This window comes from Leptodactylus fuscus, chromosome 7 (genome assembly GCF_031893055.1).
Source record: "Leptodactylus fuscus isolate aLepFus1 chromosome 7, aLepFus1.hap2, whole genome shotgun sequence".
Classification (NCBI taxonomy): Eukaryota; Metazoa; Chordata; class Amphibia; order Anura; family Leptodactylidae; genus Leptodactylus; species Leptodactylus fuscus.
In genome coordinates this window covers 38,501,701-38,521,748 of record NC_134271.1, presented here as the reverse complement: position 1 = coordinate 38,521,748, position 20,048 = coordinate 38,501,701, and the positions used below count along the sequence as shown (strand labels likewise).

Sequence of the window (20,048 nt, the reverse complement as noted above, 5' to 3'; positions counted from 1 at the left end):
TGATTCTGATATTGTTTTTTCGTGACATGTATTACTTTACTGAAAAGGTAAAATTAGACTGATATAACTTGCGTAAATTTATCAAAAAAATCGCAAATGCTGAAAATTTTTAAAATCTTTACATTTTTTTCCATTTTGAGCTGCGATATCTCACATATACACAATAATACAGGGCAAAAAAGTTAATAATTGTGTATTTCCAAATGTTTCTTTTGTGTTTCAAGCATCTTTAAGATAATTTTAGCATATTTGAGTAATTTAGACATTTTGCAAATTTTGGAAATTTTGAGTGTGATTTTTTTTTTTTTTTTTTTCCTGTACCAAGCTGTTTGCAGACAGGAATAGGTGGCATAATGACACAACCTCCCATTAAATGACCCAATTTGGAAAACTAGACCCCTTCAGGTATCTTTGAGGGGTATAGTGAGCATTTTGAGTAAACAAATATTGTTTTGCAAGAATTATTACAAATTACGAAAAAATTACATTTTCATTTTCTTCAAATGTGTCATTTTAAAAGCTGTTTTTTTTTTTTTGCACACATTGCATGAAAATGAAGAAACACACCCTAAAATATATCACCCCACTTCTCCTGTGTTCACAAATGTACACTTTCTGGCCTTAGCCTTAATCCTATGTATAGACGCACGGTAGGGCCCAAAAAGAAGGGAGCACCAACTGAATTTCAAGACACAAATTTTGCTTCAAAATGTTTCAAGTCCATTGCGCATTCAAACAAGATTTGAATTACCAAAACAATTAAAACCCACCAGAAATGACATCATTTTATAAACTAGACCCCTTAAGGTATTCATTGAGGGGTATAGTGAGTATTTTGACCCTATAAGTTTTGAAAAAAGTGGACTGAAACAAAAAAAATTCACATTTTTTACACAAAAATGTCATTTCTTCAGTGTTTAAAAATGTACACTTTGTGGCCGTAATCCTATGTACGGATGCACGGTAGGGCCCAAAAAAAGAGAGTAACCATTGGGTTTCATGGAACAAATGAATGAATTTAAGGCTCCATATCATGCGTGTGGAGGGTATGGAGTGGCCTTAAAAAAAAAAAAAATTGTGAAAAACGCAGTTGTCCTACATTGTGTATTCTACAGAGAGGGGTTTCCTTTTCTCTAGCCAAGCCTCTTTCTCTCACCAACACAGTGGTGACAGTGTGGATGGTCGAAAGGAGATAGACGACTTTCCTGTCATTCCATTTGACTGCCAACATATTGTCACTAGCCAAACTGAACGACTGTCATTTTGCTACTCTCCTTGACACCAATTGTGCTGGTAGCCCCGCTCGGCTCTTGCGTACTGTCCCACATGCCCCTGTATATGCAGCATGAATACCTTTGTACAAGGGGACACTAGTATAAAGATTGTCGGTATACACATGATACCCTAAGTGGAGAAAGGGTATCATCAGTTGCCAGACAATTTTCCCACTTGTGCCAATGCTCTCTGGGCACCCCGGGGGATTGATTTGGTGGTCCCTACCCTCGTACACAAAAAAGTTGCAGGTATAACCCGTGGAGCTCTCGCAAACTTTGTAGACTTCCACTCCCGCTCGCTTTGAGGGGATGAACTGGCGGAATGAAAGTCGACCCTTGAAATTCATCAGGGATTTGTCAACGGCCAAATTTTGTTCGGGGGTGTATAAGGAAAGAAAGGATTGTTGGAGGAGGAAAATCGGGGTCTTATTTTATTTAGCCTATTGTAGGCAGGGTCAGATCTAGGGGGCACTTGGGAATTATCAGTAAAATGAAGAAATCTCATGAAGGTCTCATAACGAAAACGGGTCAGTACTGCTGCAAATACAGGGGTTGTGTAGATGGTTGTGGAGCTCCAATACGATCTTATTGAAGTTTTTTTCTGCAATCCCATCAACAATGTAAGTCCCAAAAACTTTATTTCTGGGACATTAATGGGGCTCCAGTGTCTGGAATAGACGGATGTGGGATTGGCTGAAATATATTGTCCAGCATAGATGTTTGTCTGCTGGACAATTAAAGGGGTATTCCCACGTCGCATACTCAACAGTCTTCGCTGATGTAAAATCTTCTTTTTTCCTGCTTTGTTGCGTCATTGGTGGGCGGGGTTACATATGCAAAGCCAGCGGCGAGATGACGTCGCTTCTATGCCGCTGGGCCTGCATGCGCTCTCATAGATGGTGAGACCAGTCAGTTCTCCAGCCTTCACAATGCCAATTCAGACACGGGGTCTTCCAATACAGACCTGGGGAGGGTTAGACGCCGGCACAGGTGCCGGGGCCTGCGACATTGCTACGCTCCTGCCCTGCATGAAGCCAGCAGCGGCAGGAGCGATGCTGCTATTCCACTCCTCCGCACCCGGACTAGCAGCATCGCTCCTGCCGCTGCTGGCTTCATGCAGGGCAGGAGTGTAGCGATGTCGCAGGCCCCGGCACCTGTGCTGGCGTCTAACCCTCCCCAGTATCCGCCTCTCTATTACAGCGGGTGCCGGGTCTGTATTGGCGGCCCCTTCCTCCAAAGTGTAAACTACCCCCCCCCAGGCTCGCTCCCGTGCACTTAGCCCCTCCTCCCTCCCCCCTGAGAGCAGCAGATACTTGACTTTTGACTTTTGACCAGATAAGTCAAGGGCTGTGTCAACAGTGAATTGAATAAAGTAAGATAGTGGACATACAAAGCAATTTTGCTGAAGCAATGTATTTAGGAAAAGTCTTACATTTACATTAACAAGCAGTATAGATAGGATCCTTGTGATGGGACAACCCCTTTAATTCTAATATTTGGTCCGTCTCAAATAAGTGAAAAAAAATTAATGGGGGTTAAGCCCGCGACATCAGCATTTATTGCAGGTGTTGCAGTAAATGGGGGGGGTTTGGGGCACTAATGTAACAGAGGACTCCCACATTGCAGTGCTAGGGCCTGCACTTGACGCAATTTCCGCTTGAACTAGCAAAGGGCTTTGAGGACAAGAGGCATAGTCACAATCTGAGTTGTCACTAGCTGATGGGACATACTCTGACGCACTGTCCATGTTACTGCCAGAGCTGCTGGGGTAAAGCGTATGCTTCCTCCGCGCTGTACAGCCTATTGGACATTTTAGTTGGTTTTCAGTTACCTACACTGGCACTGCTATCACAAAAACAGAGCAAAACAAGATGTTTGCTTCGCTCTGCAAACTGATAATCTGACGTCTGGCGACCAAATCAACTATCAGTTAGAAAAAAAATGAAAACTAACAGGGAGTGGGGTATTTTTTTTATATTTTTTAAAAAATTTTTGTAGGGGGAAAAAAAGTGAAATAAAAAAAGGACGAAGCACAGCGGAGCACTTCGTTCCGGTATATGAGCCGCAGATCTGAAGGTGATCTTGCAGTGATCAGGGAATACTGTAACACAAGAAATACAATATAATTGTGAAGTGATTTCTGTCAATCTCTTTGTATAGTAGCGATGTGTCTCTCTCTTCTCATCAAAGGAGAGGAGGAGGGACAGACACAGCACTTACATTATACTTTTTTTTTTTTTTTTTTTTACATATATGTGGCATCGAGCGTTGTGATATGCTTATCACACTGATCACGTCACATAACCAATAGAAAATGGGGGAGGCCGGAAGGGGGGGGAATTGCCAGTGTGTACAGTAAAATCAAACTTTATTATGTGTGTTTTGTATGAGGGGCCCTGTGTAGCGTTTATTATTGCCCCCAGACTGATTAGAGAGGGAGGAAATAATAAACTTTTACTTTTTTTTTCTTTCACTTTTTTTTTTTTTTTTTTTTTTTTTTTTTTTTACACATTGCTGATCACCGGTATACAGTGTATACCAATGATCAGCATATAGGATCACCTCTCCTTGCTGACAGATGATTGAGGCAGTTGACAGCAAGGTCTCCCTCTCCTCCGGTCCAGCAGCACCTGAGTGCTGCTGGTGCTAGCCTCATTTTGGAGCCGGCTGCTGGAGGAAGAGAAAGCACAGCAGCAGTGGTCCAGCAGGACGGTGAGTGGACCCTAAGTTTAGAGTCTTTAGGCCACAACTCTGACATTTGATCGGAGATGTGGCCTAAAAACTCTAAACTTTGGCGACGACCTAGAAAAAAAAAAGGTGTTTCATTGGTCGTCACTATTCAATGAATAGTGATGATCGCGTGACCAATGACAGAAAATTTCTGTCCTTGGTCACAAGTCCCTGATGTCTGCTAGCAGACAGCAGGGACCCTTCAGCTCCCCCCTCTCCCCGGCCGCTGATCTTTGTGTTATGGCGCTGGTGGTGCCATTTTGGATGTGGCGGCCGGCGGGGGGAAATGTTAAATGCAGAGATCAGCGCAGCGGAAGGTAAGTATCGCCCTAATCTATAGTTTTTAGGCTACATCTCCGACAAATCTATAAAATTACTAGCATCTGCCCGCGACTTCATCTGCAGGATGGCGTTGGTGCTGAGCCACGTGCGCGCTCCCTATACCCCCTGCCCGCGGCCCCACGTTTGGCACGCCGTACCCGCACCGTTCAGGTCCTGCAGCGGAGCCGGAGCATACTGTCGGCGGTTGCAGTCGGGGCTGTCAGGGGAGTGCGCAGCTTGTGAAGTAGCCTATGTTTCCGTCCTACTGAATATGTCTGTATGTACAAAATCTCAGCTATCAACTGGAACAACCATCCAAACACACAAACTTTCACATTTATAATATTAGTATGATTGCTCCCATGCGGTAAATACCGTAGGGGGGAAAAAAAAAATCAAGTGTGCCACCATTTTTTTTTTTTGCATGGTTTTGGTTCTGAAAATATTTGAATAAAAAGTGATGAAAGCAATAGCAATTACCCAAAACGGTATAACTAAAAAGTACACCTGGTTCTGCAAAAATAGATGCTCTATGCATCCCTGTACATGGAAATCTAAAAAAGTTGCGAGTGTCAGAATATAGCAACTTTAAAAAAAAATAAAAAAAAAAAATAAAAAAAAAATTGGCACAGTTTTGGATTTTTCTGAAGGGGTTAAAATGTAAATGAAACCATATAAATTACATTATCAGAAAGTGTCCCTGAAGCGGTCACATGATACAATTATGCATTTTTTTTTTTTATTTTTTTTTTTTAATTGATGTAAATTAGAAGTTAGGTGGGGGTAGGGAGTTTAGTTTAGGGCATAATTATGAGTTTATGCTGGACAACCTCTTTAAGACACACATGTCTCTGGATGCATCTGTGGCTCTTCATGTACCAGAATGTCAAATCTGGTAAATTCTTTAAATTTTAGCTAGTTTATATTAGAGCAGGTAGTAACTATTCATTTTAGATAATTAAAAGAAAAAAAAATTCCAGTATTGAAAAAATTAAATAAAAATATTAACCTTTAACCCTTTCACTGCCAAGCACGTAGCTCTACGTCCTCCCAGGGTGTCACTTGCCTAGCCGAGGACGTAGCTGCTACGTCCTTACTTCTAATGCTCATATCTCAGGACTCGTTTGGCCTATGAAGATAATTTGAGATTAATTTTAAAGATGATAATCTCATCTTTAAAATACCAAGTTCTTCACGTTAACCCTTACTGTGCTAAAGCGATTCACTATTGAAACCGCTATTGGGAATTTAGATCTCATTGAAGATCTCAATGCCCGACAGTGTTTTTAACAGCAATTCGCTAAAAATCTGTAAGGGCTATTATGAAGATCTTGGTGTCATTTTAAAGACGAGATTCTCATCTTTAAAATGAATCTAAAATTATCTTCATAGGCCAAACCCAGTCCTGAGATACAGGACTTTAAAGTGTCCCCCCTCCCTCCTGTCTTGGGAAGCATTAGTGAAACAGGAAGGGGAGAAGAGGAGCAGCTGCAGCTTGCACAGAGACACAGACAGAGAAGCATTTTCTCTGATCTTTGCACAACCTGTATGTGACCCTAGGAGGGGGGGGGGAGGAGGGATTCAGTCTCCATTTCCCCCCCCCTCCTGTCAATCAGAGGGCATACTGTACTTTTGCTGTCTGATTGTCACATACAGGTATAATATAATTCCCCCTGAGCTTTACTAGTGGGGTATTCTTTTGTTATACCTCCTGAGCACAACCTGGAAGGTTATTGGCACTGTGACCCAGACATTTACCATTGTCCAGGTTGCAGCGCCAAAAAAAAAGTTTCACCAAACACACAACACATACAACGTCATGAATAACGTTTACATTTCACCCAATCCCTGTCCTGTCCATACCTGAGCTTTCTAGAGTAAATTATGCCTCTAGCGATCTGTTACATGCTAAAATAATAGTAATAACTATTCTCACTAGAGATGAACATATAGATTGCTAAAATTTTTATAGGGGGATGGAAAATAATATTTTTATGTAAAGTCCTATTTAATTTGCATGCACAAAATGGGATGGCATTTCTGCGATTTTTGGCGTTTAACACCTGCCCCCTGTAAATATATACATGTGTGGTATGTATGAACTCCTCACATATTGCAGATTTTTGGAAAGTACATTGTGTTTGCAGAAAGGGATTGCTTGTCACACTTTAGTGGCAAATTTGAATTTATGTGCAATTTTTGCTAGCAATCTCTATTTGCCACAACATTGCATGAAGGTGGTTGTGTATATGAAACATTAAGTTGTGTTTTTTATATACGGTATGCTGTGCAATCTCAAAGTTAGATTTTGGTATCAGTCACAGTTTGCTAGGTGCAGTAAAGCTTTTTAACATATTAGTGAATAACCGCAAAATCCTGCCTGTCTTCTGTATTAGGGTTTTTAGCAGTCTGAGCTCTTGTTGTAGTTGATGTTTACGGTATATATGGTATATATAAACATTGTATACACCATAAGCTATTATTTTAAATGTATTTTGTATATGAATCTGAGCTTAAACATGAGTTTTTAGGTGCAAATATGTGTTTTAGTGCATTTTTTTCAAAAAATGTTTCGGGTTTGTCACAAAGTTGCATGAAGGTGGAGGTGGCTATTGATGACCCATTGAGACATATGTAATCTTCAGGTTGTCTATTTTCAAAAAATATATGGGGTTTAGGGGTTCACTTGCTTTTCACGGTGTGTAATCCCTACATTTTATAGGATGATACTTTTTTAGCATTTCCAGCTTCAAAGCAGATTTTTGTTCCAGTTCTAGCAATTTTCTGAAGACACGTGCATGTGGGTGTAGGCCATAGTGATATGAATGAACTCTGCACACGGAAGGAAATGCAGCAGCTACTGGAAAATTTCAAAACTTAAAATGGTCGGAGTTTTTACGTACAGTAGATGCTGGGGAAGCGAAGGGGGTGTTTTGGTTGTCCGTCTGCCGCTTCCCTAAGCTTGAGGACTTAGTCCCCCCCCCACTTGGCATTCAGCCTGGCTGAATATAGGGTATCTGCGGTGCTCCTATTAACCCCTTCCTGACGGAACAGGAGCACTGCAGATACCCTATATTCAGTAGACCGGGCACTTTCAGACACAGGGATACCTAATGTGTGTATGTGTTTCACAGTCATTTTCTTCTTTTATATGTATTCTAGGGAAAGGAGTGATTTAAAACTTTTATTTACTTTATTTTTTAATTATATTTTTTTTAAAAGCCTTTTTTCACTATTTTATGGGAGATTCTCTACATTACATTATGGGAGATTCTATACATTTATATTAATATTTTTCAGCACAAAAACTGTACTGAAAAATTCGGCTTATACTCTAGTATATACGGTAATAAGATGGTGTGTCTGTTCTAAAGTTATGTTTTCCATTCTTTCATACGTCGGTGATTTTGAATCTCCTGCTGCATGTCAATACATGTAATTGATCACATGGCCCTGCCATGTGACTTAGGGTCAGTTCACATGTGAACTGCCCGCGCGGGTTTTGACACGTCTCTTGTCAAAACCCGCCTGCCGCGATCATCGCGGTCGCGGCTTTCCCCTCCGCTGTCGGCTCAAATGAATGAGCCAACATAGGAGGGAGCTGCCGGGGGCAGAAGCCGCGCGGCTTCCGCCTGAAGATAGGGCAGGTCGCTTCTTTTCTCCGCTAGCGGAAAAAAAAAGCCCGGCGGTCTACATAGACCACCATTGTAAGGGGCGGATTTTGAAGCGAAATCCGCTGTCAAAATCCGCCCCTTTGCCCACGTGTGAACTAGCCCTTAGTCATTTCTTCGGTTTTGGATTATTATGGTGTTCAGACTTATCATCCTCTTGTTGTCTTCTGTTTCTTTCTCTTCATTTTGGTAAGCGATCATTTGCCTTTATTCATGTTTGTAATTTTGCATATGTTTTATTTGATTATTTTTTTTTTGTTCATTTTTTTTTTGCAAATGCTTTGTATTAATTTTTTTTGATGTATAGATAGTTTTGTTTTTGCCACTTTTTTTGAGATTAACTTGTTTCTTATTTACTTTTATTATTTATTTGGTATTTATTTTGGCTTCAGTACTTTTATGGTTAAGCTATGAGTAAGAAGCTATTCATGCTCTGAAGACACAGGATTTCTTTCATGTTCTTACCATGGATCCTTGTTTTTGGATATTTTAATCTTGGTGTTATGGATTAAAGGTTAATTTTTTAATTTACTTTTTTCGATGTTGGAATTTCTATTTTTTTTTTTTTTTTTTTTTTTATATTTCATATCCTTCGAGTCCTGGGATTTTTTTTCCATACATAGTTTACAGTTTTCTGCTTGTTCATACCCAATAACTTTTTGGTGAGCGGTGAGAAATAGAGATTAACGAGTATTATTCGATCGAATACCTCCCCTGCATAGTTGTTTGGTGTAATCGGTCGAATACCACGCGGTAAATGCAGTAAAAATTCGATGCCCCTCCCACTTTCCCTGGCGCTTTTTTATACCAATATCTATGTAGGGGAGGTATTCGATCGAATGCTACTCGCTCATCTCTAGTTAAAAACTTGTTTTTTTTGATTATTTTTGATGATCAATGTTATTTAGAAAGTAGGAGGGACTTATGGTGTTTAGATTAGTGCAGGGGTTTTAAGTTATCCCGGACAACCCCTTTAAACCTCAGACGCACAATGATCTCTCTTATCATGAAAGACTATGAGCTGTACTTTGGATGCAAGATTGTTGATCAAGACAGATCCTGGGCTCCTCAAATCTGTTATGTGCTGTTGATCTTGGGGCCCGTTCACACGGGCACAGAGGGGGCGGATTATGGCGCGTAATCCACGTCATATTCCGCCCCCTCACAATGGAGAAAATAAGCGAGCTGCCCTTTCTTCAGGTGGATTCTGCCACTTGTTGAGCCGCGGCAGCAACCTCCGGAGTCGGCCCATTCATTTGAGCAGACTCCAGAGGAGGAAGCCGCGACCGTCGTGGCAGGCAGGTTTTGACCAGAGAGTGGCTCCCCGTGTCACTCTCGGTGCCAAAATCCGCTTCCCCGCCCCCCCGTGTGAACTAGCCCTTAGAGGTTGGCTGGGACGTTTTCTGTCTCAATGATATGGCAGGAACCGAAGGATCATGTAACCGACTGTTACTTCTGTCTAACCAATGATTGTAGTTTCTGTGAAGAGAATATATATTTAAAAAAGCATTGAATATCCCAATCTGCCTTCAGCTATGAGACCAGTTCCACGTGATGACACTCTTCCAGTACCAAAACCACCAGAGACATGGAGCCTAGAGGAGGCAGGCAATGGAGATGTTGCAGTCCACAAGTCAGAGATGGGGAACGACGCTGATTCAGACTTTGAGCCATGTATGTCTGGTGAGCCTGATCTCATAACACAGCCAGAACTGAATGACTTCGTCTCCGACTTAAAGGGATTCTACCAATTAATTAAATTAATTTTTTGGCGATCGCACGTCGGAATAGCCTTTAGAAAGGATATTCGTCTCTTACCTTTAGACGTGGTCTTTGCTGCGCTGTTCCTTAGAAATACCGTTTTTTACCGGTATGCAAATTAGTTCTCTCGCAGTGATGGGGGCGGACCCCAGCGCTAAAAATGCAATGGGGGCTTCCCCACTGCTGCTCGAAAACACGCTCCAGCAACGCAGCTATCTTCGGCTGAATCCTCTCCTTCTTTCGTCGTCTTCCTTTGCGTCACCTCCGACGCTGTGTAGTTGGCTCTGCCAGTGAGACACCAGCAGAGCCGAGTGCGTATGCCGGCCAGTGGCCATTTTTGGGAGGCCGCTCCTGTATTGAACTACAAGAGCAAGACCGACCTCCCATGCGCCGGCATGCGCAGTCGGCTCTGCTGGTGTCTCACTGGCAGAGCCAACTTCGGAGGTGACGCAACGGAAGACGACGAAGGGGAGGATCCAGCCGAAGATGGAGGCATCGCTGGAGCGTGTTTTCGAGCAGCAGTGGGGACGCCCCCATCGCATTTTCAGTGCTGGGGCCCGCCCCCATCGCTGCGAGAGAACTAATTTGCATACCAGTAAAAAACTGTATTGCTAAGGAACGGCACAGCGGAGACCACGTCTAAAGGTAAGAGACGAATAGCCTTTCTAAAGGCTATTCCGATGTGTGATCGCCAAAAAAAATTCATTACAATGTTAGAATCCCTTTAAATGGATTTTCTGGACGCAAAATGTTTGTTTGTTTTTTTTAGTCTGTTAGTGCTATTATTGGCTTAATATCCACACCCATATACTTTTTAGCCGTGTTTTGTGTGACCTCTGGGAGCTCCTGGTATCATCTGCATTGTTTACACCTTTCAGCTTCCTGTTTTCACAATATAACTGCTCCTTCCCTCCTTCGTCGCTCCTTCCCTCCTTCCTCGCCTCTCTCTCTCTCTGTCTCTATATCTCTCTCTCTCGCGCTCTCTCTTCCCCCTCTCTCCCTCAAATACATCCCTTCCCTGCCTCTTTAGCTATTCCGCCCTTTCCTACCTACTCAGCCCAACCTCCAACTCCATTGTGTACTTGCTTTCCTGCGAGACCGCTCCTCCTGCTTTATAGCTCTTCCTGCTTTACTGATTCTGCATGTGCGTGCTTTTCTCCAGCACTGCTGTGTTCTCTTCACCGATAATCCATCTCTATTGGGCATGCATGAAAGCTGCACAGTAGAGGTGGATTATCGCCAACAGCGCTTGGAGGATGGGATGGTAGAGAGCGCACCCTGCAGAATCAGTAAACGCCATCTCGCAGGGAGAAGTGTGGCGAGTAAGTATAATGGGGTGGAGGGGGGGGGGGAGAGTAATAATGATGATCAGTTTCCGGAAATGGGCAAATGGATCGTTGGCAGATAATCAGAAAATGTCCCTGGGGCAGTCGCCCTCTAATTTGTCAAAGGCAGAGTTAGGGCCGGTTCACACCTGCGCCCGTGCGCGCTTTAAGCAATCCTGCTGGGTTTCCGTCTTCTGTCCCGAGATACTGGACACGGGACGGAAACCCGGCAATCAGTTTTCAAACCCATTCAAGTGAATGGGTTTGAAAAGTGAGCGCCCATGAGCGTTTTGTACCTGTCCATGGCAAAACCGTGTTTTTTTTTTTTTTTTAACCGGACGCAAAGTCCTGCTTGTCCAACTTTGTGTCTGTTGAAAGAAAACGGTTTCGCCGCGGACAGGTACAAAATGCTCACGGGCGCTGACTTTTTGGGTTTGAAAACTGACTGCTGGGTTTCCGTCCCCTTTCTTGGGGCAGAAGTCTGAAACCTAGCAGGATTGCTTAAAGGGCGCAGGAGTGAACCCGCCATTACTTCAAGACTTCAAGGATTATAATTACTGTCAGCTGGTACAAAAGTTTGTCTTTTGAAGCTGCCAAGATGACTTCACGTTTTTTTTGAACAGGTTGACAGCCTGTGTTTCTGCACAGACATTGATGTAGAATTGGTGGGGTCTCTTTATTGACTCATCAGTGTTAAGTCTCCAGGCTGTCTTGTTACATGATGGTAATGTTCATCCTTCAATACCTGTTGTCTATGCTGCACACGTGAAACAAACCTATAAGAACATGGAACTGTAGTTGAAACACATAAAGTACAACAACTGTAATTGGAACATCTGTGAAGATGTAAAAGTAGTGCCACTGCTGCTTGGATTGCAGCTTGGATATACCTAAGGAAAATGTTTGTTCTCGTACCGTGTTAGCCAGTGGGTAGAAAATATAAAAAAAACAAAAAAAACTTGATTGTCTTCAGTAGTTGATACCTTTTTAATGGCTAACTAATAATGATGACAGATTACAGCGTTTCGGAACTCTTGGCTCCTTTCTCAAGTAAATTTAAAATCATTTCTGAAGGCTGCTGAGAAAGGAGCCGAGAGTTCCGAAAGGTATTAGAATGGTATCAACTAGTGAAGACTATAAAGTTTTTTTTTTTTTTTTTTTGGATATACCTAGTACTGCTATTTCATTTGGAAATAGGACAGCTAACCTCTAGACTCCCAGGCAGAAAAAATGTTGCACATAAAGTACTTGTGGACACAGCAATGATCTTTCTGCCTCCACTTCACACAAAACTCGGGCTGATGAAATGTTTTTTTTTTTTTTAACCTTTTAAGGACACACCCCAAAAGTGCGTTAAGGACCAGGTCTCTCTTTTTTTCAAAACTGATATGTCACTTTAGATGGCAATAACTTCGAGACACTTTAACTTAAGCAAGTGATTTTGAGATTTTTTTTGTAACACATTATACTTCATGTTAGTGGTAAACACTAATCAATATTTTTGTAGTCCTAAAAAAATAGGAAATTTGATGGAAACTTGGAAAAAATTGCAATTTTCAAAATGTGAAATTCTCTGCTTTTCAGGCAGAATAAATATCTACCATATCTGCTTTATATTGGCATCATCTTTTGATTGTCTTTTAATTTATTCAGGATGTTTGAAGGCTTACAAGTGTAACAGCGATTTTTCAGATTTACAAGAAAATTCCCCAAACTTATTTTTTCGAGACCACTTCAGTTGTGAAAGGAATTATAAAGGCCTATGTAATAGAAACCCCTATAAATCACCCCATTTTCAAAACTTTCAAAACCCCATTTTTAACCCTTTAAGCATTTCATAAGAATAAAAATATGGAGGTGAAATTTAGACATTTAGTTTTTTTTTTTTCATTAATATGTTCACTTAGACCTAAAATTAACACATTCACAAAGGGTTAAAGTAGAAAAACCAGCACTCAATGAGCGCTGTATACAAAGCTGTGGGCGCCGCCATCATTCGGTCAACCGCTGACCTGGCGGTCACGTGATCTGCCAGGCTCAGCGTCTTTTAAGAGCTGCTGGGTCCTACAAGACCCAGATCAGCTTTGTATACTGTGTATACAGCGTGCAGGAGGCTGTATTCCTCTTGCAACTGGGGCTAAATGTACCAGCCCCAGTTGCAGGGGAAATTAGCCTCTCCAACAAAGAAAAAGTGGTCAGATGTTCCCAAAGGTCTCTTATGACCTTATGGGACACCATCTGAAAAAAAATAAAAAAATAAAAAAAATAAAAGTTTAAAAATTAAATATTAAATAAATAAAATAATTGGGGCCACACAGTGGCTCAGTGGTTAGCACTGCAGCCTTGCAGCGCTGGAGTCCTGGTGTTCAAATCCCGTCATGGACAAAAAAAAACATCTGCAAGGAGTTTGAATGTTCTCCCCGTATTTGCCTGGATTTCCATCCCATATTCCAAAAAGGGCATACTGATAGGGAAAAAATGTACATTGTGAGCTCTGTGTGGGACTCACAATCTATGTAAAAAAAACAAGTAAAATAATATGCCAATAAAGCGCCGTTATTAAAGGTTATAGCCCCACCCCCGACAGTGCCATACAAAATAAAAATTACTGTAATGAGAGGAAAAGCTATTTTCTAAAGTTTTTCAGTAGCAATTTGTTATTGAATAATAAAAAAAAAAAAAAAAAAAAAAGTGAAAACCATACACAATTTCCCTCCTATTTTGTTTATGTTCCCGGATATAAAAAATGAAAACACATTTGAAAATAAAAACAACATAAAAATAAAGCCCTATGTGTCCCTGAAAAAAGACGCAAAAATTAGTTGAATGAGACACCTAAGAAAAATGTTACAGCCCTCAAAACCGCACATATAAAATAAACCTAAAATGTGTCTGGTCCATAAATTGGCCCGGTACTAAAGTGGTTAAATTCATTTTTTGCTTTCTCATTTGGATTTTTTCCCTGCAAATCTTGGTGCAGACAGTGGTTAACATGGCGAATGGTTTCACTAGGATATTACCATAATTTGCAAAAATTTTTTGTCCAGTGTTACCTTTCATTGCAGAGGAGAGTGGAGGGATACACAAAAAAAGAGAGCAGAACGATAAATCATGGGAAATGTAGTTTGTCCACAGATTCACTGCATGTACACTGATAAACAAAAGGGTAACAATGTTTTGAACTTTTGACTTTCATACTCCATTTTTCGCCATCCACTACGTTGTCAAATGTGAGACTACCATCATCTTATAGACCAGGGGTAGGCAACCTTTTTTGTTCAGCCTGCCGATTTGAATGAAAAAAATCAAAGATTACCGTATTTTTCGGACTATAAGACGCACTGGACTATAAGACGCACCCAGGTTTTAGAGGAGAAAAATAGGGAAAAAAAATTTTCAGGCAAAAAATGGTAAAATATTTAATATATGGGAGTTGTAGTTTTGGAACAGCTGCAAGGCCACATTGACAGGTGACCCTGCAGCTGTACGGGGATGTATAGGGCGTTTTTTTTGTGGGGCCAGGTGTAGACTGGGCATTTTCAGACACAGGGATACCTAATGTATATGTTTCACAGTAATGTTATACTTTTATATGTATTCTAGGGAAAGGAGGTGAACTTTTATTTATTTTATTTTTTATTATATTTTTTTTTAAGTTTCTTTTTTTTTTTTTTTACTATTTTAATATCCCCCGCCTAGGGGGCTTGAACCTGCAATCATTTGATTGCAAGTCCCATAGACTCCTGCCGCTGAAGAAAACCAGCGGTGGCAGTAGCGCGGCAATCTGCAGGCCCCGGCAGCTAAGACACTCCCCGGCATCCGCCGGTCTATTACAGCAGATGCCGGGGACTGTCTTAGCTGCCGGGGCCTGCGGATTGCCGCGCTACTGCCGCTGAAGAAAACCAGCGATGGCAGTAGCGCGGCCATGCTGCAAACCCACATTCAGACTGTAAGACGCACCCTCATTTTCCTCTGAAATTTGGGGGAAAAAAATTGCGTCTTATAGTCCGAAAAATACGGTAGGTCCTTGGAGTGCACATGTTCTTTTCCATTAGAAGCAATGTAAGTACATGTGTAACCCACAATTAGTGGTAAATGTATGTGACTGGTAGCAGAGTGAAGCAACACCTGCAGGGGGAGACACACAATGTACCTGGATGCTGCATCCAGTCCCCGGCCACCAGTACCGTTACTTTTCTGTAAGAGAAACACAGAATAATTTCAACTACATTTATTTCCTTGCAGTGTGATAACAGGAATTAATATGTAACACTTATAGGTGTCAATGTGACAGCACTGTTGCCTGGGGACTGTCGCCTGTTGCCTAGACTTGGCTATAGCCACATCTGGGTACACAGTATGTCACCACCTGGAAAGAAACACCCTAAGGGTGCATTCACACAAAGGAAAATGGCGTTGAATTTGATGTGGAATCCGTGTCAGATTCAGCACTGAAATAAGAAGCCTCACAATGGGAGGCTTTTTTTTTTTTTTTTCTGTGCTGAATCTGACATGAATTACACACCAAATTCGGTGCCATTTTCCTCCGTGCGAATGCACCCTAAGGCTGAGGCCCCACATTGCAGAAATGCAGCTTTTTTTTTTTGGTTTTTGTTGTTGTTGCAGATTTTGCTGCGTTCTTCTGAACCAGTGCCAGGGGTGGATTTATTAGAAGGGAGACATAAGAAGTTTCCTAGATATTTACTATTCTTACTATTTTGTAGCCATTCTTGGCCTTGGCTCAAACAATTGCTGCAAAATCTGCAACAAATAGGCTGAGGCCCCATGTTGTGGAAATGCAGCATTAGGGGAGCAGCGCACGACCAGCGACATACTGTCCTGAACTGTAATTGATACGGGGCAGTATCAAACCGTATTGGATTCATGGATTACTTTCGCAGCCTCCAACATTCCCCCTCCCAAAGGAATAAAATAAATAAATAAATAAAAAATTAACAAAACATGTTCCATGAATAGTGCAATGATGACAGAAAAATAAAATGTATGGCTTCTGAGATTTTTTTTTTTTTTTTTTTTTTTTTACATATGCGGCATATAGTATGTTATGCAGACACATATAGGATCTGCTCCATAATTTGCAGCTCTTCAATTTTGGCCCAGACACATGACTGCAAAAACAATGGCTGTGTGTATGGGACCATTAAAATATAATAGTCCACAATATTATCCACAACTGTGAGTAAAATGTCTGGTCATGTGCATTACAGCTTAGTAACTCCATGTGCCTCACATTAATAGCGGTTAACCCCATAATGTCTCTCACATTAACCCCCTGTGTGCCTCACATAAGTTAGTGATATGTGGGACATATGGAGGTAATAATTGGGTATAATTGGGTATCTTCATCACTGAAGTCCTTTATTATTACCCCCATGTGTCTCACATAATAGTAACCCTTATGTGAAGCACACAGGGGTTAATGTGAGGGATATGATGGGGTTAAATGCTATTAATGTGAGGAACATGGAGTTACTAAAACTAAATTAATAACTCCAAATGCCTGACATTAATGGGCATAGGAATCCAGCATGTACCTGGTATTTTCTTTATTTACTTTCTCTTTGTTCGGATCTTCCTCTGCTCTGTCTCTTGTGTGCAGGATGCAGATGGCAGGAGCTCTCACCGCAGGCAGGGTCCCAGAGCTGTGTAGTGATAAGCTCTGCCCCCTGAGCTCATCTCTCATTGGTGGGCAGAGAGCAGCCAGAGAAAGAGGAACGTCCTGAGAGTACTGAAGGGACTCTGCCCTGCTGCAAGTCATGTGTGCCGTGCCTGCTACGTATGCCACGCGTGCCGGAGGTTGCTGACCCCTGTTATAGACAGTCATTTTGGCTATCTCGTACATAAATTCTACGTGCAACTATTTAGCTATTATGATTAGTTATGCAGGTTCTTGTCATGTAGATGCATTTTTACAGTTTTGTCCTAAATATCTAAATTTTAATTTTTTTTAAATATTTTGTTAAACCATCTTTTGCTTCCAGCTCTGCCTGAATCCTTCTGGTCATTCTCTTGATCAGATTGTCTCAGCTGAAATATTTTCCCAGTTCTCATCTATACATTCCCAATGTTGGTGCATACTGGTCGGCTCACTTGCCACAAATCCAGTCTGGGGGGTCAGTCCAGCACCTCTACATTGTCATTGAACTATTTCTTATCTAATCTCACCATTTGCTTCGGGTCATTGTTCTGCTAGAACACAGTTGTCCTTTTCATACCCATAGTACTTGAGTGTGTACCAAGTAGGATACTCAAATATAGCACAGCATTGAGACCACCATCAATCCTGGTCAAATATCCAATACATTTGGCTCCTACAGTTGCTCAATCTGTTAGCCCCCTTTTTCTACCACCAGGAGTAAAACATTAAAAATGTAGCTACATGACAATAAATTTAAAGGGACTACATCATTGGGATATGCATTTTATAAAGATACAAAGGTATTGCCTTTAGAAACGCTATTATACTCCTACCTACGGTTCAGTCTTCAATGCTGCCATTTTAAAACAAATTGCTTTTTCCATTTGTCAGTGGGCAATGGAGGTGTTCTCCCTGTGCTCTGAGCACAACTTGGTCATGACTTGAATGTGGTCTTCTGGGTTGTTTAGTCATGTTCCCTGCAATGTCCTGTTCCTCCTAACTTGTGTAAAAGGAAAATGTTTGTTTTGGTACCGTGTTAGCCAGTGGTTATAAAATATAAAAAACAAAAAAAACTTTGCAAGTCTTCAGTAGGTGATACCTTTTTTAATGGCTAACTCATAATGATGACAGAATATGACGTTTCGAAGCTTTCCTCTGAGCTTCTTCTTCAGATATAACTGAAGAAGAAGCTCAGAGGAAAGCTTCGAAACGTCATATTCTAACTTGTGTAGGAATAGAATGAAGATGGCCACAGAGCATGCGCAGAGCCGACAGTGCATGCTTGGTGACCATCTTTATTCTATTCCTACAATACGTTCGTGTAGGATCCTTAGGCCTGTGATAACGTAAAATAGATTTTCTAGCAACATTTAGCAACTGAAGGATTGAAAGTCTTTAAACAGAACAAATCTTATATAGATATGGTAACTTGCCCGCTGCAATAATTACCATGTAACTTTGAAAGCAGAGTGAACCTCCTAAGATCACACAAACCGTATTGGATTCATGGATTACTTTCGCAGCCTCCAACAACCCCCCTCCCAAAGGAAAAAACACCCCCCCCCAAAAAAAAATAAAATAAAAAAAATTAACAAAACATGTTCCATGAATTGTGCAATGATGTTGACAGAAAGATAAAATGTATGGCTTCTGAGTTTTTCTTTTTACATATGCTGCATATAGTATGTTACTCATTAATTCTCTGTGTGCTAGTTTGTCGTTGTCAGGCCTGGTTCACATCTGTGTCAGGTATTCTATTTGGGGACCCCCCCCCATGAATCGTGCGGAAAACACACAGGCCCCATTTTAGTCTATGGGTTCCGTGGGGTTTCTTAGCTAATGGCTTTTTAATGCGTATAGGTTTCAGTTACCAGGGGTCTCAGATGTGAATCGGGCCTCATTTCATTGTGTAAGCATTGATAACATTTTTTTTTTTTTTTTTCATATTAGATCCTGGAAATGAAAATTGTCAAAAGCCAAATTCTTTTAATGGAGAACTGAATGGCTTTATTTCTGATCCTGTAGCACATCCAGATGCCACAAGTTCTGATACTACTTTGCTGGATAATCCTCTCCGGAATGTTGAGATGCCATTTTCTGATAAGCAAGTTATGTAAGTTGTTTTCATACTCTTTTGTATACTCAAATGGACCAATAAACCAATAAATATAATAATTAATTAAAATGGCTTCATCAGGTAAACAAACAAATCCATTGATCCAAACTGCTTGAGACACGGCGGTCTCTAGAAAATAAAACCATGTGACTCCCCAATTGTTGATATATGGTGCGTAAGATCCGTCGCCATATGGTTCAAGGATTAAAATCACAATAGGATAGAGGGATGTTCTATTTAGAGTTATTCAGATAAAAAGTAATTCAGTTATATCACTTGTAACAGTGTGTGTGTGTATCCTATTAATATTATAAAGGTGAAAGTTTGTGAGTTTGGATGTTTGTGTGTTTGGATGTTTGTTCCTCAATCACGCAAAACCCGCTCCACCGATTTGGCTGAAATTTTCCACAAAGATAGTTACTACACTGGATTGCGCAGTAGGCTACTTTTCGTCACAATAGCGCACATACGTTTTTCCCAGGACCCTCACAAAACCCAAACTCACATCACTATCTCTGCAATCACACACTTTGGACCATAGCAAGCCACAAAATTCATATTACCCTCTACAGCAGAGGTCCGCAACCCCTGGCACGTGCCAAGAGTGGCACTCCTGCCATATTCACTGGCACGCCAGCAACACAGGACCTGCAAGAGTTAAATGAAGTCGGAGCGTCCCTTCAGTGCTCAGCTAGAGCTGAGGCATAAGGACACTCCCCTTCTCTCACTGCCCTCCAATGAGAGGGGTGCAGGAAACCCAGAGGGTGGAGCTTAATCGCTCAGGTCTCTGCCTGCTATAGTGATTGCTCCTGCCGTCTGCATCCTGCAAAGATTCCTCGAGGAGGAGAGGAAGCAAAGTGAAAGTAAGAAACATACAGGTTCCTTCCTTTAGTTCCTATTATCATTGTCAGGCATTTGGGGTTATTAGTTTAGTGTTAGTAACTCCATGTGCCTCACATTAATAGGAATACCCCATCATGTCCCTCATATTAACCCCTGTGTGCCCCATATAAAGGTTACTAATATGTGAGACATATGGAGGTACTAATAAAAGACCTCAATAATGAAGATACTTAATTATTACCTCCAAGTCTCTCACATATCAGTAACTCTCACACAAGGGTTAATGTGAGGGACATGATGGGGTTAATTGCTATTAAGAGGCACATGGAGTTACTAAACTGTCATGCA

The 20,048-nt window shown here is 41.3% G+C and overlaps 1 protein-coding gene across 2 annotated transcripts in view; it reads left to right on the top strand.

Annotated features, from left to right (window-relative positions):
• EDC4 (enhancer of mRNA decapping 4) overlaps positions 1 to 20,048 on the top strand; it is a 310,514-nt gene that overhangs the window by 9,272 nt on the left and 281,194 nt on the right. Inside the window, exons 2-3 of one of the 2 annotated variants that reach the window (XM_075281771.1) lie at positions 9,530 to 9,670; positions 18,692 to 18,854. In XM_075281771.1, the coding sequence (XP_075137872.1) occupies positions 9,530 to 9,670; positions 18,692 to 18,854 (304 nt within the window). The remainder of the gene's footprint in view (positions 1 to 9,529; positions 9,671 to 18,691; positions 18,855 to 20,048) is intronic. The other variant, XM_075281772.1, reaches the window with a different exon arrangement.